Source organism: Borostomias antarcticus (genome assembly GCF_949987555.1).
Source record: "Borostomias antarcticus genome assembly, chromosome: 30".
Taxonomy (NCBI): domain Eukaryota; kingdom Metazoa; phylum Chordata; class Actinopteri; order Stomiiformes; family Stomiidae; genus Borostomias; species Borostomias antarcticus.
This window is the reverse complement of record NC_140263.1, coordinates 5,177,125-5,204,624: the sequence shown is the minus strand read 5'-3', so window position 1 is coordinate 5,204,624 and position 27,500 is coordinate 5,177,125. Positions and strand designations below refer to the sequence as shown.

At 49.1% G+C, this 27,500-nt stretch overlaps 1 protein-coding gene and 1 pseudogene across 2 annotated transcripts in view; one reads left to right on the top strand and one right to left on the bottom strand.

Annotated features, from left to right (window-relative positions):
• The window catches only part of LOC311327019 (ras-specific guanine nucleotide-releasing factor RalGPS1-like), a 137,403-nt gene that overhangs the window by 25,398 nt on the left and 84,505 nt on the right, over positions 1 to 27,500 (bottom strand). Inside the window, exon 9 of the mRNA XM_084460017.1 lies at positions 493 to 630. Coding sequence (XP_084316143.1) covers positions 493 to 630 — 138 coding nt within the window. The remainder of the gene's footprint in view (positions 1 to 492; positions 631 to 27,500) is intronic.
• Positions 6,687 to 27,500, top strand: part of LOC311327084 (angiopoietin-related protein 2-like) — a 33,776-nt pseudogene continuing 12,962 nt past the window's right edge. Inside the window, exons 1-7 of the transcript in view lie at positions 6,687 to 6,715; positions 10,345 to 10,435; positions 10,647 to 10,851; positions 15,909 to 15,999; positions 16,512 to 16,631; positions 16,955 to 17,127; positions 27,343 to 27,500. The exon at positions 27,343 to 27,500 is cut by the window's right edge and continues 310 nt beyond it. The product of the transcript in view is annotated as an angiopoietin-related protein 2-like (transcript). The remainder of the gene's footprint in view (positions 6,716 to 10,344; positions 10,436 to 10,646; positions 10,852 to 15,908; positions 16,000 to 16,511; positions 16,632 to 16,954; positions 17,128 to 27,342) is intronic.

The following is a 27,500-nucleotide window of genomic DNA, read 5'->3' as shown; positions in this document are numbered from 1 at the left end:
TGAAGAGATTCAACATGTCTTTATTATGTCCTGAATATACGGTAAAGATTGAAGACATTCAACATGTCTTTATTATGTCCTGAATATACGGTAAAGATTGAAGAGATTCAACATGTCTTTATTGTCCTGAATATACGGTAAAGATTGAAGAGATTCAACATGTCATTATTGTCCTGAATATACGGTAAAGATTGAAGACATTCAACATGTCTTTATTATGTCCTGAATATACGGTAAAGATTGAAGAGATTCAACATGTCTTTATTATGTCCTGAATATACGGTAAAGATTGAAGACATTCAACATGTCTTTATTATGTCCTGAATATACGATAAAGATTGAAGACATTCAACATGTCTTTATTATGTCCTAAATATACGATAAAGATTAAAGAGATTCAACATGTCTTTATTATGTTCTGAATATACGGTAAAGATTGAAGAGATTCAACATGTCACACACACACACTAACGTACGGGTCAATATACATACCATATTTACAGGACATCTGCAGGTCAGAAATCAGCCTCAGCAGGTTGTTCATCTGATTGGTCCTCTGCTCCGTCTCGATGATGCTATCTGACGCCGGATAGGCCGAGTCGATGTAGATCATATCTAGCAGGTAAATCCCTATGGGGGGGAGAGAGGGAGGGACTAGTGTTAGCAGGATGTCACACAGGACCAATAGAAACACTTATTTTGAAGACTAGCTGTAAAACACATCAGCAGATAAATTATCACCATTACAGAGACATTCGAGAATTCGAAGCGTTATAAAGAACTAAACGATTCATCGTGGCACACATGGAAGGTGCTAGAATATGACACGCAACAGCAATCGGAACCCAAGGCAGAATTTTTACCAGTGGTATAAATAGCATAGAAGGATATGATCTAACGAAAGGTATTGTTTTGTTATTATTGTTTTCATGATTTTCATGTGTTTAAATGAAAACAACATTCAGCTGCCGTCATATGAACAAACACGACCATAAGAGAGCCAGCAGATGTGGCGCGAGTAGAAAGTGAGTTCAGTTACAACGGAGAGCAGGATTTGACTGGCAGGTTTGGGAGGATCAAATGAAACTTGTTTTCTTGCTTTTTGAACGTGAACTTTTTTTGGGTAGGAGAACAATGAATCAATCGCTTCAACCATTTTCAGACTCGTCAGTCAGGGTGAAACATTCTGTTTTATTCATTTAGGTCAGGTCTGCTTCTTGGGAGACCCGAAAATGGCCGTGATGTCAAACCACCAGAATTTTACCCCACATACAGTATAGAAACAGGATATCAGCGAGCGCGTATGTGAGGAGACCGTTTCTCCAGCTGCTCTCTCGTTCCTGTCGGGGTGATATATTCCATGTGTCGCCATAGCAACCCCGACTTGTGTGAACCTGGGTTCGGACAACATGAAGCTACGGTACGGCTAGCCGCCGGGAAGCTGTTTCCATTAGTGTCAGGAGGTGAACGCTGTGGCTGCGCTCATTGAGATGAATGAGAGCGCACGCAGAGATCGGACTGGAACGAATGAGCGGGAACTTCCTCACAGAAACAGATTCACCTCAGCTGGGAACTTTTTCTCCGATGAAAAAAACAATAAAACAGTGATGACAGTAAAAAAAAAAAAAAAAAAAAAAATCAAAGAAAGAGAAGGTTAAAAAATTCCCCATTATTTGGAAATAACACTACGATTATCTGTCAACCTTTAAAATTCAACAGTATCATTGGTCATTGTCATCAACAGGAGTTAATCACAAGCAGAAGTCTTTGCCCCAAACTGGCCGCGGTACTGAACCAGGACATTTGCGCCAAGAACTTTCCAGAGCTCCCAGAGTGAGCGGTGAAGTGTGGGGGAAACAGCCTAATCCGCTCCCCGACATCCAGATCTGTGACTGGATAATTGGATTGCTGTGAGTGCTATGAAGTCATATTGGAGACTGGTGGAACATTGAGGATATCCAGGACTAAACACTCATTTCCTCTCAGCGGGCTCTGATGATGACGCTCGCTGTGTTTTGGTGAAGCCAGAAGGTTCTTCTGTGAGGAATCATGGGTAGAATGTGAATGAGGATCTTGGGAGCCGTTTGTTTGCGAGACCAAAGAGAACAACAGTGCTAGTATTCACGCCGTAGGTGCCGGGGGTGTTATGGACGGCTCTCGTGTGGAGCTGTGTGATGGAACATGTTGTTGGCAGTCCATGATTACCTCAGACTCAAGACGAATCAGTCCCCTCGCATCTACCGAGCCCTAAACGCTGCACGACTTTCAGGAATCTCTAGCATGTTTCTGAACACAAACCTTTCATCTCAGTTCACCAAAACGCAGTAACTGACTACAGCAAATGAAGGGACTCTACCTTAATATGGTATTCCAACCGGGCCTCAATACAGTTGACATACTAGCCACAACTCTTTGAAAGGGAACACACTCCAACAGCAGACAACTACGCCAAGGTTAAGGCATGTAAACATGACATGTCCTAAAGTAGGTTCACAAGGATATTTTACCGTAGGAACCGAATCCATTGAAATGGAGGTTGAGAGAGCCGGATGGATGGTTATCCAAAGCATACATAGTTGTGTTCCTCACCCTGAGGCGGTTAACAGCGCGAGGAAGACACCTGACAACAGCCCGCGGACACAAAAAAATGGAGCGGTTGACGCAACATACTTCCTATAAAACAGTAAGATATATGTCTCCTGTCATAACCCAGACAACCCCTAACACAGCGCAGGTCAAATCCTGTTATGAAACACACATGTGGGACTTTACAAAGCACGTTTGGATGAAAATTTTAGAATTATATAGGGCTTCAAGTCTAGGTTAAGATACTATTAACACAAAGGAGTCCTTATTGTTGACCGGATTAAATTGGTCAAGTAATTCAAGGTAAATGAGGGTAGAAACGTCCTTCCTACAGCAAGTTATGGATACCAGGCAACAACATACACAGAAAAGCAAACCTCAGTGCTTCACCAGTATAAATAAAGGTTTGAAATGAAATTAAAAGGTCACTTCAGACAGCATTTTCTTTTGTTTTGGTATGTTGTAACCGACCACTAGACTGACACAGACTCTCGCCTTCTCTTGGTTAGTCCAAACCAGCACAGACACAACGCCACAATCTGTGATGCATTACAGTGTGGAAGTGTGTAAACATATTCCTATATTACCAACTGGAAGGCAACACCACCAGCCTGAAACATGCATCAACTCCTGTCTGGTTCAGAAGGACGGTTCCTGCCGCTAGCCAATGTAGAGTGGGGTCAGTTTGTGTGTGAGAGGTGTCAGGTCAAGAGCGACATGTGTTGAATATTTTAAATGTAAAATATTATAATTAGTAAAATCATGGTATCATTTTAAGGACTGTAATCATTTTTCAAGATTTCAAGATACACAATGTACCACTGTGATATAATATCTACTTCCTCCTTCATCAAGGCAGGAGTAAAACCTTTCTTAGAGATTGTATTTCCTTTCTATCTGTTGTCCACTAGGGGCGCACACTCAGAGCTAATGTCAGCATGTGTGTGTATTGCATTTGCATTCATGTGTTTACAGTGGAGCAGCCCGTCCATATGGCCGCTGTGTGTTGGTCTGCGTTGTGTCACGTCCTCCAGGGAACTTCAAGGAGAAACATGAGAAGGCAGATGAGAGAGAGAGAGAGAGAGAGAGAGAGAGAGCAGGATGAGAGAGAGAGAGAGAGCAGGATGGGAGAGAGAGAGAGCAGGATGAGAGAGAGCAAGATGAGAGAGAGAGCAGGATGAGAGAGAGCAGGATGAGAGAGAGAGAGAGAGAGAGAGAGAGCAGGATGAGAGAGAGAGAGAGCAGGATGAGAGAGAGAGAGAGAGAGAATGAGAGAGAGCAGGATGAGAGAGAGAGAGAGCAGGATGAGAGAGAGAGAGAGAGAGAATGAGAGAGAGCAGGATGAGAGAGAGCAGGATGAGAGAGAGAGAGAGAATGAGAGAGAGCAGGATGAGAGAGAGAGAGAGAGAGAGAGCAGGATGAGAGAGAGAGAGATAGAGAGAGAGAGCAGGACGAGAGAGAGTGAGAGAGAGAGAGAGCAGGATGAGAGAGAGAGAGAGAGAGATAGCAGGATGAGAGAGAGAGAGAGAGAGAGAGAGAGCAGGATGAGAGAGAGAGAGATAGAGAGAGAGAGCAGGACGAGAGAGATAGAGAGAGAGAGAGAGCAGGATGAGAGAGAGAGAGAGAGAGATAGCAGGATGAGAGAGAGAGAGAGCAGGATGAGAGAGAGAGAGAGAGAGAGAGAGAAAGAGCATGATGAGAGAGAGAGAGAGCAGGATGAGAGAGAGAGAGAGAGAGAGCAGGATGAGAGAGAGAGAGAGAGATAGCAGGATGAGAGAGAGAGAGAGAGAGAGAGAGAGCAGGATGAGAGAGAGAGAGAGAGCAGGATGAGAGAGAGAGATAGAGAGAGAGAGAGCAGGATGAGAGAGAGAGAGAGCAGGATGAGAGTGAGAGAGATAGAGAGAGAGCAGGATGAGAGAGAGAGCAGGATGAGAGAGAGAGCAGGATGAGAGAGAGAGAGAGTGAGAGCAGGATGAGAGAGAGAGAGATAGAGAGAGAGCAGGATGAGAGAGAGAGAGAGCAGGATGAGAGAGAGAGAGAGAGAGAGAGAGAGAGAGAGAGAGAGAGAGCAGGATGAGAGAGAGAGAGCAGGATGAGAGAGAGCAGGATTTGTCAAGCAGAATTCAGCAACGTGATGGTTGGGCACTTAAAACTCTTCAATGTAATTTGGCTTCCAGTAGGCCTACATTTGATCAACTGAAACCAACTGTCATTGATATATTCCCTTCAATGACGTCCAACTATTTCGTGCCAAGCCAGTATCAATCTGCCAGGCCTGCAGAGAGAAAATATGGGACATTTCATGAACACAATTCAATATTTTAGCTTTCAGAAGTTATCGTCTTGGATTGATTCTTTGAGAAAGGCTGTTGAGAAAGACGCATAAACTGCCTAGTGAGGTTTCACTCCAACACAGCACAGGACAATATTCATATTGGGGACAATATCCAGCCCCGCCTGAAATATCTGTTCCGTTACCTTCCGGATTATACAAGTTTACATTTACATTTCTGTCATTTAGTCAGTCTGCACGTGACCAATTTTGTGGTTCAGTGTCTTGCTCAAGGACACTTCGGCGCAATACCGGAAGCTGGGATCGAACCGGCGACTTTGCGATGCCCAACCTGCCGCTCTACCTCCCACGACTGATATGAGCGAGCCCTGCGTCCGACTGTCCATCTGCCACGCAGGACGCTCGCCTGCTGGGAGCGGTTTGGGGATCAGTCTCAGGGTCCCCAAGGACACTTGGACACATGGCGAGGAGGAGGTTGGGATTCAAACCGCCCGACCCTTCGATCGCCAGGGATAAGATCTACCAGAAGGCCAGCTGGTTGAGTGACTTTCTCATGTCTTGCCAGCGACATGTTGAAACGGGGCCTGGTCTGGTACGTGAGGAGAAGCTTCAGAAGGGCGTCCAGGCAGTGAGAGAGGGGGGGGCGGGCCGGGGGGGGGTGGGGGCGCAGACAGAGGACAGATTTTCCATCCCCTCCAAACACTAGTCCTTCTGGGCTATGGATGCTTTGGCCACATGTGCTCGGCGCTCTGTGGCCTAGCCGCTTCTTCATCGTCTCTTGTCTTCTCACTCGGAGTGAATGTGATGACTCTTTACTTCCCTCCGTCTTTCTGGAAGACTGTTCTGAGATTTACCTCCTTCAGATGTAAAAATAAAAAGAGTTTTTGGATTCTTCTACTGCCTCGTACAGTATCATACATAGGGGTTGGTTCTATGTCAGGTGAGATGATCTGAGATTCTGTTTACACCTGAAATTAAAATGGGTTTTGGGTGATTAGATTGTAATCTGATAGTGCTTGACCACATGAAAGTACAGGTGTGAATGCGCCCGAAACGTGAAGACGGATTATGATCTGATCAGCCAGACCACCTCCAGGAGGGAGGGAGGGGGGGAGGGAGGACCAGGAGCGGTGGAGGAGGGAGGGGGGGAGGGAGGAGGGAGCGGGGGGGGGACCAGGAGGGAGGGAGGGAGGAGGAGGGAGGGGGGGGACCAGGAGGGAGGGAGGGAGAGAGGGAGGAGGACCAGGAGTGGTGGAGGAGGGAGGGAGGGGGGGAGGACAAGGAGGGAGGGAGGAGGGAGCGGGGGGGGGGACCAGGAGGGAGGGAGGGAGGAGGAGGGAGGGGGGGGACCAGGAGGGAGGGAGGGAGAGAGGGAGGAGGACCAGGAGTGGTGGAGGAGGGAGGGAGGGGGGGAGGACAAGGAGGGAGGGAGGGAGGACCAGGAGGGAGAGGGGGGGGGGATCAGGAGCGGTGGAGGAGGGGGGGAGGGGGGGGGGGGACCAGGAGCAGTGGAGGGAGGGAGGGAGGGAGGGAGGGGAGGGGAGGGGAGGGGGGTGGCAGTCTCAGTCCTGCTCCAGCTGTCCCTCCCCTCAGCAGGCCAAGAGCACTGACCTCATCCAGCATAATCATAAAATGATGCTTGAAGATAAAAATAAAATATGACCATCTAAACTGTGGGTCATGTGTGATTTATGATGTTTACTATTCATAGTGTCTCATTGTTTTTTGAGAAGTCGTCTTTATTTGTCACAGATTTTTGCGTAATCCTGCTAACAGACACAATCGCACCCACACATGGCACCCAAAAATGACCTATGACCCTGCGCTGTCGCTGAGGTAATCAATAGCTTTATAATCAATATATATAACATTCAATAATACGAATGACTGGAGGTGAAAGGGTGGCAGTATTTGGCCGGATTTTAGCCTGATCCAGGAGAAGCAAAAACAACAGAACGACGGGTTATCGAGTGAGGGAAACCACTTTGTCCTCCACCAATCACGCCATGTCTCTGTTTCCCTCCTCTGCCGTCCTGACAAACCACTCCTCTTCAGAGCAAATCTCTTCAGCGGAACTTTCCGGTCCCATCAACGGAATGACAGCTAACATCTCACAAATGCCACCGCTCCATAAATCCCACTCGTTAACATGTCCGTCCGTCCATCTCCCTCCCTGGACACTGACGACTGGACACACGGATGTCCAGGACAAAACCTAGAGCCAGGAGGACATCACCGAACCTCAGGCGAAGCTGGCAACAGGTCAGATTAGTCTCCATTAAGTAAACTTCCAGAGACATCTTTTGGTTTGCGGTCAGAAGTCCCGGAAACAACCCTACTCTTTGTGTCAGCTTTCCCAGGCTGGCCGGCTCATCGCGTCCCTGAGGGTCAAGGGTTAGAGAGCCGGGCCGCTGCTCGTCAAGCGATTCAAAAGCCACAAGAAGGTGGAATACGAGTTCCAGCACAAGAAACAAAGAAAGACCCTTGAAAGACTCTACGGAACACCTTACTGCACACGCGTTTTAACGCATGCGCTAAACCGGGATTCAACTCCAGAATAAACTGGATGAGAAGTGTAAGAACAGCCAGCATGAGAGATGTGTTTGTTGGTACTTGTGTACAAACCAACTCCCCCCCAGGATCTGCGGGTTGGAAGATATGCTCATTAAACAAGAAGCTATTTAAGCAAAACAGTCCAAAAGCTTGCTGACTAAGGCAGAGCTGAGGGGAATTACTGCACACACACGTGTGAACGGCTCATTGGCGGGAATTGTCGTCAGCCATTTGGCACACACTTGTAATTGCCGTTTTCGTTCTTTGTTTTCCTCGCTGGCGTTTGCCAGGATAAGTCTGACAAACAAACAACGGGGACAAAAACACCATTTTGACTTACAAACCCAACTTTAGACTTGATGTAAAATTGCAAATATGAACTCTTGGGATTTCTCCCGGCTTTGGCCCGCACATGTGATTAGCCAATGACACAAGACAGGACCAACCGGAGATTGTGGAACTTCCTGTCACGGACTGCCATGATGGAATGAGACAAAGAACAAGCTTCCGACAGCTCTGACGTTCCCCAGTGTTCCAGTATAGAACTCTTTCAATGGAACCAATGGAACTTTCTGTCACTAGGGCAACAACTTCTCGGTCCAAGTAAACTGCACTGGAAACTATGGTGTTACTGTTTTGAATATGAACATGCCATGAGATGATCAATATCATTTGAATTCTTTGTTGAAAGAACCTCAGCCCTTTAGAAACTGGAGGTAATTATAAAAACATAAAAACAGCCTTATTTGCAGTCAACCAGTCCAGTTCTAGTCTGCTTGACTGGGAGCTGTTCAGAAGCGGAACGGGATTTGTTAAAAATAGATGTACACCTTAGACTGAGAGAGACATGCCCCTTAGACTGACAGAGAGACGTACACCTTAGACTGACAGAGAGACATGCTCCTTAGACTGACAGAGACGTAAACCTTAGACTGACGAGAGACATGCTCCTTAGACTGACAGAGACGTACACAGACTGACAGAAAGACATGCCCCTTAGACTGACAGAGAGACGTACACCTTAGACTGACAGAGAGACGTACACAGACTGACAGAGAGACGTACACCTTAGACTGACAGAGAGACATGCCCCTAAGACTGACAGAGAGACATGCACCTTAGACTGACAGAGAGACGTACACCTTAGACTGACAGAGAGACGTACACCTTAGACTGAGAGAGAGACATGCCCCTTACACTGGGTTCGATGGTGCATTGTGTGTGTGTGTGTGTGTGTGTGTGTGTGCGCGCGCGCGCATGTGTGCCTGGATGTCATTCCCTGTCCATCCTGATGCAGCAGCTTGACTTAACATGAAGTGTTGCTGAGAAACGTCACGTTCATTGAGACATTAATTGGGTTCCAGCTTAAAAAGCTGACTTGCTGATAGCTGGTTTAGTGTTACCTTATCTAGAGGCCATTTGCTCTGGATTAAATGAGGCTGACGGGGGTTGAAACAGCCCGGCCATTCTCAGTGACGGGTTATCATTAAGCTGAACTGAGCGCTCCCATTAAGAACATATTTCATTTGGGCCTACTTCTAATGAATGGAAAATGCTCTCTCAGGCATCGCTGCAGGATATTAAATGAAGGTTGAAAGATTTTACCTCATTAAATAAAGGTTACATCTCATCATCAATCATTCACAGTAACTTAATTCTGGAAATTACACAAATCTGAGCTTCACAAACAGGATATAACTATTATATAACCATTTATTAACATTACTATTATGATTGAAGCAGCAGTTGGACAAAAAACATTTTAGAGCATCAATCCAGAAGTTTTGGCATGGAAGATTTGAGAAACGGTCTCATGGAATGGAAAAATATTACAAGGACAGGACATTCGGGGATTCGGGGACTGCACAAGATTCCTAACGGTTATTAAGTACGTAGGAGGTGGCAAAAACAAAAATGAAGGATCTGTTTAGATTACGACTGGAAATGTACGAGCTGTTGCTCATTGATAATGTACTAGTAGTCTACGGTGTAACAAGGACATGGTGTTGGTCACTCACCCCTTTGTGAGACGTTTCATTTTACAGAAGAAGCGTTCTGTATGTACAGTGAGAAAGACTCGCCAAAGCTTCAGGTCGTGATGAATCTTCACAGAAGACGTTCCAAAGGGTTGGATCACTTTTCACTTGTTGAGGTTTTCTCTCTTTCTCTCTCTCTCCCCTCTTTCCCTCTCCCTCTCCCACTCTCTCTCTCCCACTCTCTCTCTCCCTTTGACCCCCTCAAAAACTAGATGCTTCATCTCAAGGGGTTCATCCAAATAAAGAAAATGTATATTATATTAAGGGCAATTTTGTTTTGTCACACCAAAGCTTGTCCCCAACAGACTTTTCATGGAGAAGTGAGGCCACTGGTGTATTAATGTAACCAGTCCTCATGAAAACCATGATATTGCCCTGCAACGTGAATATGGAACACATCCTTAAGACTGTTCTTGTTGACAATGTTTCTCTTAATCCAGAGTTGGGTTTGAGAGGGAACGGCAGGGCGTGCTAGAACTTCTAATTCTAATAGAACCCAAGAGAGAGTTCGAATCATAAACTTAACATCGTTTTTTGGGGTGTGTCGCCTTGAGTCCAGTATCCTGATCCCAGCTTACAGCTGTAGTGGTTTATGACGCCGGCCAGCGAGCCTTCAGGATCACAGATCAGACCTCAGGCTGCTTGTAACAAAGCCTGTTCCATGCGGGCGATAAACACACCGTCCTGGTGCATGTATGTAGAACAGCTCTCGCCGGCAAACACGCATGCTCACACACCCATGCATGCAAACACACACACACACTGAACTTGACCTCCAGGAAGTGGCGTGCGTGTCTGTCTGGCCCGGTATGTTCCTCCACCCCTCTACCTGCAGCTGTGGAACCCGAACCTGATATTATCTGTTCTGCGTCTCAGACAGACGGAGAGAGACAAGATCTCTGGAGAGAACGCCGAGCGGGTGTTCAAATTCTTCGAGTGTCTGGACTGTCTGGGCGACACTCTTCAGGTAGTAAAACCTCTCTGGTCAACGACGGGCTCTCTGACGCCAGAAATCACTCGTTCCCCCGCCTCTGTGGAACGTCTGTAAACCGTTCCACCTCCACCTGTGTTTGTGAAGGGGCCGCCCTGAGGGCCCACGCCAGCTAGGGGTCATGTGATCCCCTCGCAACTTTCTTACAGCCGCCTCGAGAGTTAAGGGGCCCTAGGTGTGAGTGCAGGTCACACCGGGAGGCCCGCCCCCGTCAACGGAGAGACAACACAACCTCCGAGGCGATAAGTCTGGCGGCTGTCACGGTAACGGACGCCGGAGGTCGGCGGGGGATAGGGCGGAACGCGGCTGGCGAACGGCTCCGCAGGGGGCCCCCGTCCGGGAGATGTGCCGACGAGTCGACGGGTATAAATGGACGAGCTGCTCCCAAGCGGGTGAACTTTGACCTTTCACACGCTCCGTCATCGGACCAGGTCTCAAAGAACACAAGCGACAGGCCCTCCGGAGCACGCCGTCTGAATCAACACTCGGAAAGTGGCGAGCAAGAATAATTTCTTCCAAAATATTTTGCATGCAATTAACGTCCGTTCGGAAAGTGAAAACGGGCTTTGCGATGATGTTATGCGGCCAGACTTTAGACTTAGCCAGACTGACAGCAATCTGACCTTTGGAGGTTCGTGGTTTGACAGGCTCAAGCACCTTTCTGCTGAAGCTGCACTGAGATCGGTAATGGCAGCGGTTGTGTGTACTGGGGCCCTTGGAACGGACTGACGTCACGGCTGGACTGTTTTCTCACCATTACTGGGCCAAGGCAGGAAAACGGGATACCTGCATCACTATGGCCTCAGTCACAGCAGCGGCTGGACCAAAACGACTGAGGCAATTTCAAGCTGTTATTCTCCGATTGTTCGCTGGATAAGATGCAAAAAAACATACGACTCTATCCATGACTGTGTCTACTATGTCTGAAATGTGTGTTTATTACCCAGAAACCTTTTCTACCCCGCTCCCTTGCTTGTGCAACTTTTTTTTTTTTTTCCATGGCTGTTGCTTACCCAGAATGCCGAGCCCTCTGGGTAGCCAGGGGAGTTTTGCAGAGGGCAATAAACTGGAGACCGCAACCATTCCCTCCTAAACGGGGTCGGGGGGCTGGGGTGGGGGGGGGGGGGGTAGGCCCCGCAGGGCTGAGACACCCCCACAATAAAGCGCTCGCTGACATCACAAAGGTCGGCCATTAAACCAAGGAGCTGTAAAGCTAGGTGGAATGGTAGCCTCGCTCACACTCACAACACAAACCCAACATGGTGTAAAAAGAGAGAGAGAGAGAGAGAGAGAGAGGGAGAGAGAGAGAGAGGGGGAAAGAGGGGGAGAGAGAGGGAGAGAGAGAGAGGGGGAGAGGGGGAAAGAGGGAGAGAGAGAGAGAGAGAGAGAGAGGGGGAAAGAGGGAGAGAGAGAGGGGGAGAGAGAGGGAGAGAGAGAGGGAGAGAGGGGGAAAGAGGGGGAGAGAGAGAGGGTGAGAGAGGGAAAGAGGGAGAGAGAGAGGGGGAGAGAGAGAGGGAGAGAGAGGGAAAGAGGGAGAGAGAGAGAGGAGAGAGAGAGAGGGGGAGAGAGAGAGGGAGAGAGAGGGAAAGAGGGAGAGAGAGAGAGGAGAGAGAGGGGGAAAGAGGGAGAGAGAGAGAGGGAGATAGGGGGAAAGAGGGAGAGAGAGAGAGGGGGAAAGAGAGAGGGAGAGAGAGAGGGAGAGAGGGGGAACGAGGGAGAGAGAGAGAGGGAGAGAGGGGGAGAGAGGGAGGGAGAGAGGGGGAGAGAGAGGGAAAGAGGGAGAGAGAGGGAGAGGGATAGAGAGGGAGAATGAGAGACAGAGAGAGAATGAACGAGAGAGAAAGCGAGAGAGGGAGGAAGAGAGAGGGAGAGGGAGAGAGAGGGAGAATGAGAGACAGAGAGAGAATGAATGAGAGGAGGGAGAGAGAGAGAGAGAACAGTGGTGAAGGGAAAGCTGCAAAGGTGCTGTAGTCTTCATGATATTCCCAGATGAATCTCCCGTGCGCTGGTTCTGCTGAACGACTTCATAACATTCCCGTTCTCCTGACCCTGTAATAGCTGTGAAGGCTACAGTGGGTTAGTGTCCTTGGGACACAGCACAAGACCTCCCTCCGCCAGCCTCCCCCCAAAACCACAGCAGGGGTGTTGAAATACCTACAAAACCAACACGTCAATCAGGCTAAAAGATGTAATGGCTTTACCATTCTAACCATAATGTTTCCATCTAAGCTAGCAATAGCAATAATAACATTGACTCCTGAGAAGAGCCTGAGAGATGCAGCCAAATATCTGATACCTAAATCCTCTCTTAATATCTGTATACACGTCCCTTTCAATGCCTGTGGGAGCTGGATACAAATTCTCTTTTTAGCGAGTTTGGCTCCCTCAGAGATCCCTGGACCAAGATGGACGTGGCGCAAACACATCCCCCCGCCGAGGAAGAGAGGAAGAGCACAAAACAAGCAAAGACCCCTGACAAGAAGTTTCCTGCGTATCAGACACACACACGTCCGGGAATGTGAGTCACGGATGGGAGCTTCCAGCAGAGCCACCCTCCGCTAAGATGAGTCACCAGGTAGAGAGACTATCCCCCGAGACGGGCTCTCTCTCTCAGGACCCGCAGCCGTCCAGCTGCACACACAGATGCCCGTAAAAAAAAGAACATAAAAAAAGCGAATGTGCACGGGCGTGCTGAGTGGCCAGACACGGGCCGGCGGGATCACGCCGTCAATAAAACACCCGGGCCGAGGGGAGGGGAAGAGAACGCACCATGAGAACATGGAAAATGGTTCTAGAGGAACGGTCACCTGCTCAGGATTGAGTGAGGGAGAACTCGACAACTGTTTCCACTGGTGTAAAGAAAAGTCTAACTTAGTTAGTTAAGTCTAACTTAGTTAAGTCTAACTTAGTTAGTTAGTTTTACTAAGTAAAAAATCAAAAAGTGCTGGTTTGTACAAGTAAACACAACGTAGCGGGCGGCTGTGACTCAGTGGTAGAGGTAGGGTCGGCGGTTCGAATCCCGCCTCCTCCTGTCCACATGTCCAAGTGTCCTCGGGCAAGACACTGAACCCCTCTGTCCCCGTCTGTCACGGCCCAGAGCCTGACCGGAGGGAGATCAGACACGGCGTTGCGGTCACAGATCAGACGTCACTCCCGGCCAGCCGGAGCGTCTGAGCGGAGACGGCCGGACCCCCAGACACCCCGATGACGCCCCGGAACATGTGTGAGTGGCATGGAGGGAGAGGGGGGGGGTCTTTTACTGCCAGACTGGTTCTTAAAGGAGGTGGCTGGTAGTGGAGTGGAATATCATCAGAAAAACACACTGATGCTTTGACCTTTGAGCCCGTAAGAGCCCGTAAGCACATCGGCCAGCGGGTTTGATGCCCTTCTAAATCGAGCTGAGGAGATCCTTCACACGCCACAAGACACCTGCTTCACCAGTCAATCACTAGAGCGTTGCAGTGGACCTCCTTCCCCACTCTGATCAAAAATCATTTTCATAGCATAACAACTTGGAAAAACAAAATAATTGCAATGCACTCTGGGAACTCTGTTTCATGCAAATTAGATACTCAAAACAGAAGGTTCAAACCAGATTTTTCTCCCCCTCTTTTCAAATAAAGAGCTCGCTCTGCATTTCTGCCTTCTGGCACCTGATCCAGCAGCAGATCCTGTGTACTGTACATGTCTGGGTAACAATACCTCTGGGCCCGACGCAGACGGAGTGTGAGGGAATGTTAAGACTCGGAGCACTTAAGCCGTCAGTAGACTTCCAAGCCTCCCAAAACAAATGATCCCCCTCTGACACATCTGAGAGGGGAGATGACATCAGGGAGGGAGAGAGAGAGAGAGAAAGAGAGAGAGAGAGACAAAGAGACAGAGGGAGAGAGAGAGACAGAGAGAGAGAGGGGGAGAGAGAGAGAGAGAGAGAGAGAGACAGAGAAAGAGAGAGAGAGAAAAAGAGACAGAGGGAGAGAAAGAGACAGAGAGTGGGAGAGAGGGAGAGAGAGAGGGAGAGAGGGAGAGAGAGACAGAGTGGGAGAGAGAGAGACAAAGGGAGAGAGAGGGTGGGAGAGAGAGAGAGAGAGTGGGAGAGAGTGAGAGAGAGAGAGAGAGAGAGGGAGAGAGAAAGAGGGGAGAGAGAGAGAAAGAGGGGAGAGAGAGAGAAAGAGGGGAGAGAGAGAGAGAGAGAGTGGGAGAGAGTGAGAGAGAGAGAGAGAGGGAGAGAGAAAGAGGGGAGAGAGAGAGAAAGAGGGGAGAGAGAGAGAAAGAGGGGAGAGAGAGAGAGAGAGAGAGAGAGAGAGAGAGTGGGAGAGAGTGAGAAAGAGGGGAGAGAGAGAGAAAGAGGGGAGAGAGAGAGAGAGAGAGAGAGAGAGAGTGGGAGAGAGTGAGAGAGAGAGAGAGAGAGAGAGAGAGAGAGAGAGAGAGAGAGAGAGAAAGAGAGAAAACCTCAACAAGTGAAAAGTGATCCAACCCTTTGGAACGTCTTCTGAGATGATTCATCACGACCTGAAGCTTTGACGAGTCTTTCTTACTGTACATACAGAACGCTTCTTCTGTAAAATAAAACGTCTCACAATGGCTCTTTTCTTCTTTTAAAAGGTCCTCCATCTGTATCACTTCTTATCCAGACCTACAACCTCTTTCCAGCCCAAACCTCAATTTGCTTTCCAAATACCATCATTAAACTGATATCTTGAGCCAATTTTTTGTACTGTTAATGACTAGATTTGCACATTTAAACACATCGTGTATATTGGTTTCCCACAGTGATGTCCAAACTTTGTTGAAAAGGGAGATTTTTCCACTGTTGAAATAGGAAAATAATTATTCTTTTGGGGGAAGGGGGCATAAAGATTCTTTAAAATCTGTCTACTAAATTTGAGGCTCAATGTCTTCTTTCCATATAACATTTTTTCACAGTTAAGGAGCAAAGTTCTCCGTTTCGTACACTGACCCTACCGATGAACCTGGACCCGTGTTTGACTCCTAAAATGGAACCGAGGCCAAATTGTCAGTGTTCTTAACATCCGGGGTCCACCTTCTGGGGTCAGGTCACTGGAGGTTTTCACACAAGAGGTCACTAGAGATTTCCCCTGGCACGGCGGTGACCCCCAACATCTGGTTGTGTCATCACGTCACCGCAAACCTCAGAGAGAGGGCGGGGGGGGGGTGTTTAAATGGAAACTTCTTCTACCTGGAGTTTTTTCTCTCTCTGGGAGTGGATGGGTTGACCGTCCGTCTTTATACGAGAGCGGCGGATGGTCCTGAGGGAACAGGTGGAGGGATTCGGTGTCTGTGAGGTCACGGGGTCGCCGCTGATACAAGGAGCACAGCCACACCTGCTCAGTGACGGGTAGAAGCCGAAAGCGGTTCGATCAAGCGACTCGGGAGGGTATTTCCGCTTATTTGACATCGATCTGAGAGCTGTTGTTCTGTTGGCTGACAGGAACTGTGCTCAACGACCACCAGCAGCGCTTCAGCTACGAAGACGTGAGCGGACGAGGCAAGACAGATGGCTGTGGGAAACTGAGCCAGAAGTTAGAGTTACACCTGGCCTTCAATCAATCAATCAATCAAAGCTTTATTTGTATAGCGCATTTCATACCCAGAGGCAACACAATGCGCTTTACAGAGAACAAGGGAGGTGGGCATACGACCCACCCCTACATATTCCAGAGGGAAGCAAAAAAACAGTAATCACCCGGGGGCCAGATAAGTGAGCTGTAAAAATTCTTCCCTGACCCCTCTCAACAAGGCGATCGAGCAAGCTCCTGGAGTATGTTTGTCTACCGGCTAAGAACATTTATAAAGCAATACATTACAATAAATTACATTTCAGAACAACCTGCTTGACCCAGAGTCTGGAACAAGAGCGACAATACTTAATGCTGACAATTACATGAATTCGAATGAGCCAATCACACGACTATACTGTTTGGCATCGGGGGGTGTTTGGTTTGGGCTGGCGTTGATTGGGGCCGACGTCCAAGTCCAGTGCCAACAATAGCATTCAATTGCGCTCAACTGAAACACGATATCAATTCGTCAGATTTATAATCCAGGCCGTGTCAAGGCCCACAGAGGGAAGCTACACGGTGACGATGCAGGACACGGCCCAGAATGACGAGCGGATGAGGCAGGACACGGCCCAGAATGACGTGCGGATGAGGTAAGACGCTCCCCCCATCAAAGGTTTGTGTGAAAAGGGTCCCCTTGTAAAAAACGACAGCTTGAGCGCTCTTTCAGTTTGGACAAGTGTTTCCGTTGTCACGGTAACCAGACGCCCCCCCCACCCCCCTAGACCAGACCAGAGACCAGACCAGACCAGACCAGACCAGACCAGACCAGAGACCAGGCCAGACCAGAGACCAGACCAGACCAGACCAGACCAGAGAAAAACTGTAAGCGCAAAGACTAAAAGTTACTCCAGCACCAATTTTGGAAAATAGAACACGTGCTACGAATACTTGAGAGCTCGCGGTCGGTCTTCAGACACCCGTCGCCAAGTTTTAACGACAAAGAAGGGTCCACCAACCCACACACCCCGCCAGCCGCCATCTTCCCAGCGGCCGCCTTCCAGAACATTCTCTGTGGCTACCGTTCACAGTCCCAGAACCCCCAGACAGGCATGAAGACAGAGGGCTCTCCCAAGGCACACTGCTTCGGTTACGATATCCTTTTATGACACAGGCATTAAGGATGCTGCCAATTTGATTTCCAACGCAATTCTGGATTCACTGTAAGTAAGTCTGTCCTTCATCTCTTTTTACAGCTGGACTGTTGGGTATAATAACAGTTATTTTGGACCGAGAACGACTCCATTTCCAAACTCAGTGAGACTGAAGTGGCAATCAAACATAAGAGCCGAAATGATGTAATCTTTCATCCAAGTGTGGTGGACACACCAAAGAGGTCTGATTTCACTGACCCACTTCTGTATTCCAGTGAGATGCAGTGACCGTCAACGAGTCTGGGGTCGTTACTAAGCTGCTAGGGGTCGTCACTAAGCTGCTGGGATGTGATGCAATGACTCCGCAATTTCCCAGAAGCTCGACCCCCTCCCCTCGCCGCGGCCCCCCGAGCGCATCCAAGTGATCGGATCGCGAGCCCGAATCCACGTCTGTTCCTGACGACGGAACGAATGGCTCTCGTTCTGGAAATCTGACCCCCACCGACCCCGGCCTTCGTGTAACGGCATACGTGAGGTAGATTTACGCGAAGCCAAACACACGGGCGGGGCGACGCCCTGCTGGGGGGTCAGAGGGCGAGGGGGCGTGTCTCCCGCAGCCTGTTGTAAATCACAGAGTGATGACTATATCACGCCGGCGTGTCTGAAACCCCTTCTAATCAGGTGGCAAGCGGTACATCAGCTTTAGTCTCCCCCCGGCCATAACTTCTACCCCCTTAACGTCCCCGCGACTGTGACCGTGACGACGTTTGTTTTCCCCGCGTAAATAAAGGTGCGTCTGCTCCATTGTGCGCCGGGAGGAAGGCTTAGGGCTTGTTTTGTGGAGGACTTTGTTTGTTCTGCATGGTTGTGCCTTCGAAGGACTCCACCCCCCCGTGTCTTCAAAAGGGCCCGTTTGGTTCCAGCCCAGGGGTTGCGGCATTGTTAGGGCTGGTGAAAGGCCAGGCCCGAGGTCGGACGGACCGGACCACACACACAGGCCGCCGGGGGTGGGGCGGGATCGCGCCGGCTCCCTGGGACTTTGGAGAAACTGTCATTTAATACGTGGCAAATTGCAGCTTATTGGTTACGAGGCTGTTGGGGAACGGATCACTGGAGGTACAAGTTTCTGCCCGGGTCAGCGCTTCCGTAAAGACGGAGAGCTGAGGGTGACGGGGGGAGGGGGGCGCGTGGGTTCCTGCCCCAGGCCCTCAGCAGTAGGCCGACTGACCCCGACCCCTAGCTCTGTGACCTCCAACCTCTCCAAGACCAGGAGCACACATGCCTGCCCCCCCCCCTGAGGGGCTGTGTCCTCCCGCCCGCTCAGAGCCCGAGGGGTTCCTCGCCGCACGCCGCTCAAACAGATAATGGACACCAGACTTGGCGCCAAAATACTAGTTCAGATTCACATTCTATTTGTCACGTTTATGTAAATATTACTGTAAAGCACTCTGTGCATCCGTGCTGTGAAGAGCGCTATATAAATAAAGCTTACTTACTAACTTAATAGTACAGGGTACAATGTACAGTGAAATGTAATTAACTATAAATAACACAAAAGTACACAAATAAAGGCATGGGTGTATTATGTACATGCTATAAATATAAATATTTCCTGGTGGGTTCTACTGTGATCTGTCATGTTCGTTTTTTATTTACCACCGTTGACCGTGGACTGGGGTTTTCGGAGCCAGGATGTACGAGCGCCGTCGTATGTTCGCCGGAGCACTGATAGGCTCATCTGAGGGGGAGGAGTCTCTGAGAGGAACAGAGGGGCATGCTGGGACGCTGACTGAGGGCGGGGGACACCAGCGCTGGAGGTCAACAGAGCCTCCCGGCACTGCCCACTCGCACCCTGTGGTTAGGCTCGACAACGCCGCCAGGACTCTGGGCTTCTTCAGAAACCTCCCAACACTAGGACCTCTCTGGGTCGTCCTGGGAGGAGCCTGTGATGGTTTACGTCATGTATACCGTCGTCCTGGGAGGAGCCTGTGATGGTTTACGTCATGTATACCCTAGTCCGCTCATGCGAGGAAGGCCAAGGGATAAACACCTCTGAGTAAAGCAGATAAACAACTTGAACACAACGCTGAAGAGGAGATAAACATGGTGGTGACCGACGGAGGTGTTACTGGACATAAAGAGGTCACTGGCGTTACAACGTAAACTGTGAGGATTCCTGTCTGGCTGCGTGGGCGCTGGGGGGGGTCAGATGAGCTCTCGGGGGTCAGCTGGGCGCTGGGGGGTCAGATGGGCGGGCCCTGGGGGGTCAGCTAGGCTCTGGGGGGTCAGCAGAACCGACGTCTTCATCGTGCCCTGTAGCCACATGCTAACCGAGTCCACTTGCGTTCATTCATCTCAAACATCCCACATCGGGAGAAGCGGATATCTCAACAAAATAAAAGCTGACCATCGTAACGACCATCGCAATCGAGAACAAGTCAATTTAGTCAAGGGTTTAAACGTCAAACTGAATCAGAGTTGTCTGAAAACGTCAACTGCAACGGAGCTGGGCTGGTGCCTGAGGTGGAAGTTTCCGGAATGTTTGCCCAAATCTCATATTAAATCAGTGTTGCATGTCCTTGGTTCAACTTCAGAAATAGTCCTTTGGCTCGGACCTTGTAGGAATTAAGACTGTTTACTCGAGCAAACCGCAATTTTCTCTGCAAACACGAACAAACAAACAATTCTTAAACAAACACAATCACAACAACAACACCTCCCCGAGGCCTTCTACAGCGGCTGCCCCAGCTGACGGAGGGTGTGTGTGTGTGTGTGTGTGTGTGTGTGTGACTGACTGGTTGACTGACTGACTGACTGACTGACTGACTGACTGGTTGACTGACTGACTGACTGACTGACTGACTGACTGACTGACTGACTGACTGGCTGACTGGTTGGTTGGTTGACTGACTGGCTGACTGACTGACTGGTTGACTGGTTGACTGACTGACTGACTGGTTGACTGACTGGTTGACTGACTGACTGACTGACTGACTGACTGACTGACTGACTGACTGGTTGACTGACTGACTGATTGACTGACTGACAGACGGGTTGACTGGCTGACTGGCTGACTGCTCCCCAAATACTTCAGTGGTGGTTGGAGTGAGTAGTTGGGTCAGGTGGGAGGGGTCTGGAGGAGGGGTCTGGGGGAGGGGTCTAGGGGAGGGGTCTGGGGGAGGGGTCTGGGGGAGGGGTCAGGGGGAGGGGTCAGGGGGAGGGTTCTAGAAGGGAGTTCTGGGAGGGGCTGCAGGGACCGGGGTCTGGGCTGCAGCTCTCCTTTGTGTCGAGGGGAGGGGCAAGGGGAGGGGCAAGGGGAGGGGCCGAGACCACAACCTGATTACTACAAGCATCTCACCTCTAATAGCATGAGAGAGAGAGAGAGAGAGAGAGAGACAGAGAGAGAGAGAGAGAGAGAGAGAGAGAGAGAGAGACAGACAGAGAGAGAGAGAGAGAGAGAGAGAGAGAGACAGACAGAGAGAGAGAGAGAGAGGGAAAAACAAGAAAGCAAGGCTAAAAAAACAAGAGGGCTCAGTTGAAAAACAACGGCTGCTTTGCTGAAGTGGCAGAAAGGATGGACTCGGTGTTGAGAGCATGACAGCGTTGCAGAGAACACATTCAGCTGCTCTCACACTAGACTACTACTGCTGCTACTTCTACTACTAAACACTTCTACTTCTGCTGTGGATGAATGAACTTAAGACTGAAAAACCTTGTGACATTTTTTTTTTAAGTTCCTGTCAGGATATATTGCAAATGAACCGGGAGCTCTCAACGTCTGTCTGGCTTTAAGTTCTCACTATGAGCACCGCACGCCTCTGAAGACGTCTGGCAGCACACGGACCGGAGGAGAGGAAGAGAGAGAGAGAGAGAGAGAGAGAGAGAGAGAGAGAGAGAGAGAGAGAGAGAGAGAGAGAGAGAGAGAGAGAGGGGGGGAACGGTGAATGAATGAGAACAATGATGGATTTGCAATGACTTCTCTCAGTGAAGAGGCGCCGTCGAACCTGCCGGGAAGGCAAGGGATTTAACGCCACTGGAGAGAGACACAGAAGAAAGAGTGAAGCAGAGAGAGTGACAGAGAGAGAGAGAGAGAGAGAGAGAGAGAGAGAGAGAGAGAGAGAGAGAGGGAGAGAGAGAGAATCAATTATCTGGTAAGGACCCGTGTTCTTTCTCCTGCATGCGGCTATACTTTTGGTGGCAAAGTCGACACTTCTGAGTGATTGTTTGTGTAGTAATTACATCCTGGCACTGCTGGCTCCTCTTAGCCGGGTCTGGGTTCTCTCACTTCTCGTTTTTTGTTATATTTATGTGGTAAAGTTTGTCACAAACTCTGATGTGAAGTAACACACAATAGAATAGCAATATGAAACGCACTGGGCATAATTACAACGCAAATGTGCCAATTACTACAAAACATTTGTGTTGGAACTGAATGGAATAGGTTGTGTTTACTAAAGCAGCACAACAATCTGTTGGTACTTAATACCTACAGTATGGTTAAATAATAATTTTGCGTGGTGTAAATTGGTGTAAATTGGTAGAATAAAGCGTGTGTGTAATAACTGGTCTCTATAGTTTGTGCCAAGTTTAATTTAGAGGCTTTGAATCCACAGGACCTGACTAAAACCTGTTAGTCACACCGGCGCGCTTCACACCAGCTGTAGGAGACGAGCGCTTGTGTGTGTCCACCGAGCTCAGGGTTCAAACACGCTGGTCTGGTGTTCAGTGAGAAGGAGCTGGTCTGGTGTTCAGTTCAAACACGCTGGTCTGGTGTTCAGTTCCAACACGCTGCTCTGGTGTTCAGTTCAAACACGCTGGTCTGGTGTTCAGTTCAAACACGCTGGTCTGGTGTTCAGTGAGAAGGAGCTGGTCTGGTGTTCAGTTCAAACACGCTGGTCTGGTGTTCAGTGAGAAGGAGCTGGTCTGGTGTTCAGTTCAGACACGCTGCTCTGGTGTTCAGTGAGAAGGAGCGGAGCTGACTAGCGAGCGTGTTAGTCATGTACATGTCAGCTACCGCTTAACCCTGTTCTCCTGGCGAGGGGAGCCCAGTGAGGGGGGGGGGGGGGGGTCTCTCTTCTCCTGGCGAGGGGAGCCCAGTGAGGGGGGGGGGGGGGGGTCTCTCTTCTCCTGGCGAGGGGAGCCCAGTGAGGGAGAGGGGGGGTCTCTCTTCTTCTGGTGAGGGGAGCCCAGTGAGGAGGGGGGGGGGGGGGGTCTCTCTTCTCCTGGCGAGGGGAGCCCAGTGGGGGGGGGGGGGGGGGGGGCGCCGTGTCTGTCTGTTTGCGGCGCAGACGAGCCGGAGACGCGTCCCTCGACGCCATCTGTGACTCCTCACACATCCTGCTGAGACAGTCTGCGGCTGGGTGTGTGTGTGTGTGTGAGGGGGGTGAGAGGAGGTTCTGTGTGTGAGAGGACATTCTGTGTGTGTGTCTGTGTGTGAGAGGAGATTCTGTGTGTGTGTGTGTGTCTGTGTGTGAGAGGAGATTCTGTGTGTGTGTGTGTGTCTGAGAGGAGATTCTGTGTGTGTGTGTGTGTCTGAGAGGAGATTCTGTGTGTGTGAGTGTGTGTGTGTGTGTGTGTGTGTGTGTGTGTGTGTGTGAGAGGAAATTCTGTGTATGTGTGTCTGTGTGTTAGAGGAGATTCTGTGTGTGTGTGTGTGTGTGTGTGAGAGGAGATTCTGTGTGTGTGTGTGAGGGGGATGAGCGGAGAGAGGGAAAGGAAAGAATGAGAGAAAGAGGGGGAGGGGGACACAGAGAGAGAAGGACAGAGAAGTGGAAAGGAGAGAGCGCAAGAGAGAGAGAGAGAGAATGAGAGAGAGAGAGAAAAAGAGAATGAGAGACAGAGACAGAGAGAGAAAGAGAGAGAAAGAGAGAGAGACAGAGAGAGAGGGGGGGGGGGCTGGACTGTATGTGTAAAGTAAATAAGGTGATATTATATCCATGTGTAAAGTTAATACGGTAATATTATATTATTATATTTAAGGTAACGATGCCGTGTGTGTGTGCATGTGTGCATGCGTTAAGTGTGTGTGTACGGTACGTGTATGTGTGTGGAAATGTGTGTGTCTCACTGACCCTCTCTCTGCGTGGCTCTGGGCCGGGTTCACGCTGCGTGTTCTGTATCATGGTCAGGTGGTCAGTGGTCAGCCCAGGGCTGTGTTTGATGTTCCAGGACAGAGAGCTCTAGGGGCCTCCGGCTGGACAGGATGACCAGGGTGGAGCAGCTCACTGTTGTTTTTGGATTCAGGTGGGGGTCATGACGTTCTACTGACGTTCTACTGACGTTCTACCGACAGCCAGAGTTTGTTGTTTGGGCTTGGACATACGCATTCCCTTTCTCATGGGTGGGCGAGGGCACACACACACACTCACACGCACACACGCGGGGTGACGCAAAACGGAAAACGTGTGTCGCTCAAACACCTCAGCAAACATAATCGGCGTGACGATTATGCACGGTGGTCAGCGTTCAGCTCGGACAAATTGCCTCTCGGCGCTCCGTGTCCAAAAGCAACATCGCAAAACTGAGGGGGTAAAAAAAAGGAATAGTCCGATATATCGCGGGCTCGTGATTAGGGAGAAGCTCCTGTGTCTAACTCTATTGAAGCCTGGTCACATCTATATCTGCATCTAAGTCTAAGACTAAGTCCCACTGATTGTCACACACCTGAGTGTGTGAAATTTGTCCTCCGTATTTGACCCATCAACCCCTGGGGGAGCGGTGAGCAGCAGCGGCGCCGCGCTCGGGAATAATTTGGTGATGTAGCCCCCCAATTCCAACCCTTGATGCTGAGTGCCAAGCAGGGAGGCAATGGGTCCCATTTATATAGTCTTTGGTATGACTCGGCCGGGGATCGAACCCACAACCTCCCAGTCTCTGGGCGGACACTCTTTGGTTAGAACTGAGTTGCGATACGTGTTTTTTGTCTCTCTTCCTCGTCATAGCGGTCTGAAGACCTAGTCTCAGTGTAACAGCGGAAAACCATGACGACCAAATCAAACGGAACGAACCGGAAAGGTCAAGTGTCACATGGAGAATGACCCCGATCTGGGATCCGTCGTTGTGGTCGCTGCCAAAGAGCGTACACAGCCAATTCTGCCTTTAAACAGAAGAGAGATTGATGAAGTGAGGAGTTGAATATTTAGCCAAGAGGGATTGGCGCTGGCTAAGGGAAGCTCATTAGCCCGTCTCATTGGCTCTCTATAGACGCGAGACCACCCAATGGGAAGAGAAGACGACACCGCATCGGTCTGCTGCCCCATAATGCCGTTAGGCATGTCTGTCAACTTTTTAAGCTCCGGCAGATTTCAAGCTCTTCTGCAAGCTGCTTCGACGTGAGGATGATACTATTGACAAATGTGTCCGATGAAATGTGGAGCGTTTTTTCCCTCAACGTGTCGTTTTTCACTAGTGTTGAGACCTGATGATGTCAAACATCTGTCTGTGTGAACTATGACCTCCGGCAATGTCCTACTCCTGACAGACAGGATCCCCCTCATAGCCAGTAATTGGCAGCAGCCCACTTCACACACACACACACACACACACACACACACACACACACACACACACACACACACACACACACACACACACACACACACACACACACACACACACACACACACACACACACACACACACATATATAATGCAATGAAAGAATACAAAACAACAAATGCATGTGTGTGTGTGTGTGGTTCCGCTGTCTCCTTAGGCAGTGAAATTATATGAGTGTGTGTGTGTGTGGTTCCGCTGTCTCCTTAGGCAGTGAAATGATATGTGTGTGTGTGTGTGTGTGTGTGTGTGTGTGTGTGTGTGTGGGGGGGGGGGGGGCTCAGATGTGAATTGGGTAGAAGCAGAAGCAGAGTTTGCTGTAAATACATGTTCATACCCTACCGTAGCTTACAAACGCACACTGAGAAAGACATTTCTTTCTCACTCAACTTCTTAAATTAGTGAAGTTTGATGACAGCATTTGCTATATTTGCTCAAAAGCATCATAACACAAACAAGAAAAAATTGTTTAACACACTGAGTTTGTTTGTTTATAATCTGAGTTTTTCTTACTTGTTTGATATTGACCATGGCAGCCATCTTGGTCAGTCTGGTCATCCTACCGTCCAGACAGACTTCCCGACCTGGTCTTAGTCGGGCCAATCACAACCGTTTATCCAACATGGGGGCGGGTCTGATACGATGACTACCTATTGATACGATGATTCTCCCTGCTCTGATTGGTTATAGGTCTATCAATCATGTCGAGGCATCTTGGCCTGCGGCCGTTGATAACGCCCCTTGGAAATTAAAAATGAACGTAGAGTTTCCAAACCCCCTTCTCGTTTGTGAAATCGGCGCTGGCGATGCCAGGCTAGGTCCCTACAAAAAAACACACTGACAGTAAAACGCCAGCGTCAGTGAGGGAAAGAATGAGGTCATTCACCATGGTGTCATATCTTCATCCAGGGATAAATGAAAACTTAATTCGCCTGAGCAAAACCGAGCAATGGAAACCAACATTCCAATTGGACTTATCAAACGTGCTAATACTTGCCAGGTAAAAAAAAGTGTTTTCTTTATAAGGTCAGACTCTCCTGTCTATACGCATTTAAGGACAACCGCTAGAAATGACTTAAGGTGCGATAATCGCAAGAAGGATGACAACGCCTGCGGATGGTTGACGATCGGCCGCCGCGCTGTGTTTATTGCCGCCGGGCCGCGGCGCGTTCAGGGGCGACCACACTTCCTGCTTCCTTGTTGATGAACATTCCGATCCCGTGACGTCGTTTCTTCCCGTGACCCACATAGAAACGCCGTCGGAACCTGGCCGTGCTTTCAAGCCCCGAGACTGATAAAAGTAACTAATCTAATCAGCTGTGGTGGAGGGGGGGGCATCTTTGGAGAGATGATCGGGGGGAAGAGTCATCCGTTTGGTGGATGATGTCAGGGTGAAAGAACTCCAGCTGAGAGTGAAGGCGGGTCTCTGTCATCCGTTGCTTGCTAATGTTTATCAGATGAAGCCAAGTTGAAAGTTTGACATCTATATAACCAGAGCTCAATAGAGAGAATTCATCTTTATAACCAGAGCTCAATAGAGAGAACTCATCTATATAACCAGGACTCGGTAGAGAACTCATCTATATAACCAGAGATCAATAGAGAACTCATCTATATAACCAGGACTCAATAGAGAACTCATCTATATAACCAGAGATCAATAGAGAACTCATCTATATAACCAGGACTCAATAGAGAACTCATCTATATAACCAGAGATCAGTAGAGAACTCATCTATATAACCAGAGATCAGTAGAACTCATCTATATAACCAGGACTCAATAGAGAACTCATCTATATAACCAGAGATCAGTAGAGAACTCATCTATATAACCAGGTCTCAGTAGAGAGAACTCATCTATATAACCAGAGATCAATAGAGAGAACTCATCTATATAACCAGAGATCAGTAGAGAACTCATCTATATAACCAGGACTCAATAGAGAACTCATCTATATAACCAGGACTCAGTAGAGAACTCATCTATATAACCAGGACTCAGTAGAGAACTCATCTATATAACCAGAGATCAGTAGAGAACTCATCTATATAACCAGAGCTCAATAGAGAACTCATCTATATAACCAGAGATCAGTAGAGAACTCATCTATATAACCAGAGATCAATAGAGAGAACTCATCTATATAACCAGAGATCAGTAGAGAACTCATCTATATAACCAGAGATCAGTAGAGAACTCATCTATATAACCAGAGATCAATAGAGAACTCATCTATATAACCAGAGATCAATAGAGAACTCATCTATATAACCAGGACTCAATAGAGAACTCATCTATAGATCTCATATTCAGTTGAAGATGGAGGCGGTCTGCGTTGTCGTCTTGTGGATCAGTGGGGCTTTAACCTGTCATGACCGACCTGTTTAGACAGGTCCAGAGACGAACCACACACGATAATGATGCACTCATGTGCTCATTTGCATAGAAAGCTAATCCAGACATACCTTCGACGCCGGCAACCTATCTTCAATCCACCCTCCCGGAGGCCAAGCGAGCTTTTTGTCTAATTACGTTGAGAGACGGATACCGCGATGTGAAAGGTAGATAATGGAGGCTCCGGGTGTGTGTGTGTGTGTGTGTTCATGGAAGGATTTCAACACATGAGGAGCGTTTATCCTGTGACATGAAACAGAGCAGGAGGCGGACGGACAGAACGCCGACCGAGCATTCCTCCGCCGCCGGCGCCACCGTTTAGAGGCCGTCCTCCAGACCCACCGTTTAGAGGCCGTCCTCCAGACCCACCGTTTAGAGGCCGTCCTCCAGACCCATCGTTTAGAGGCCGTCCTCCAG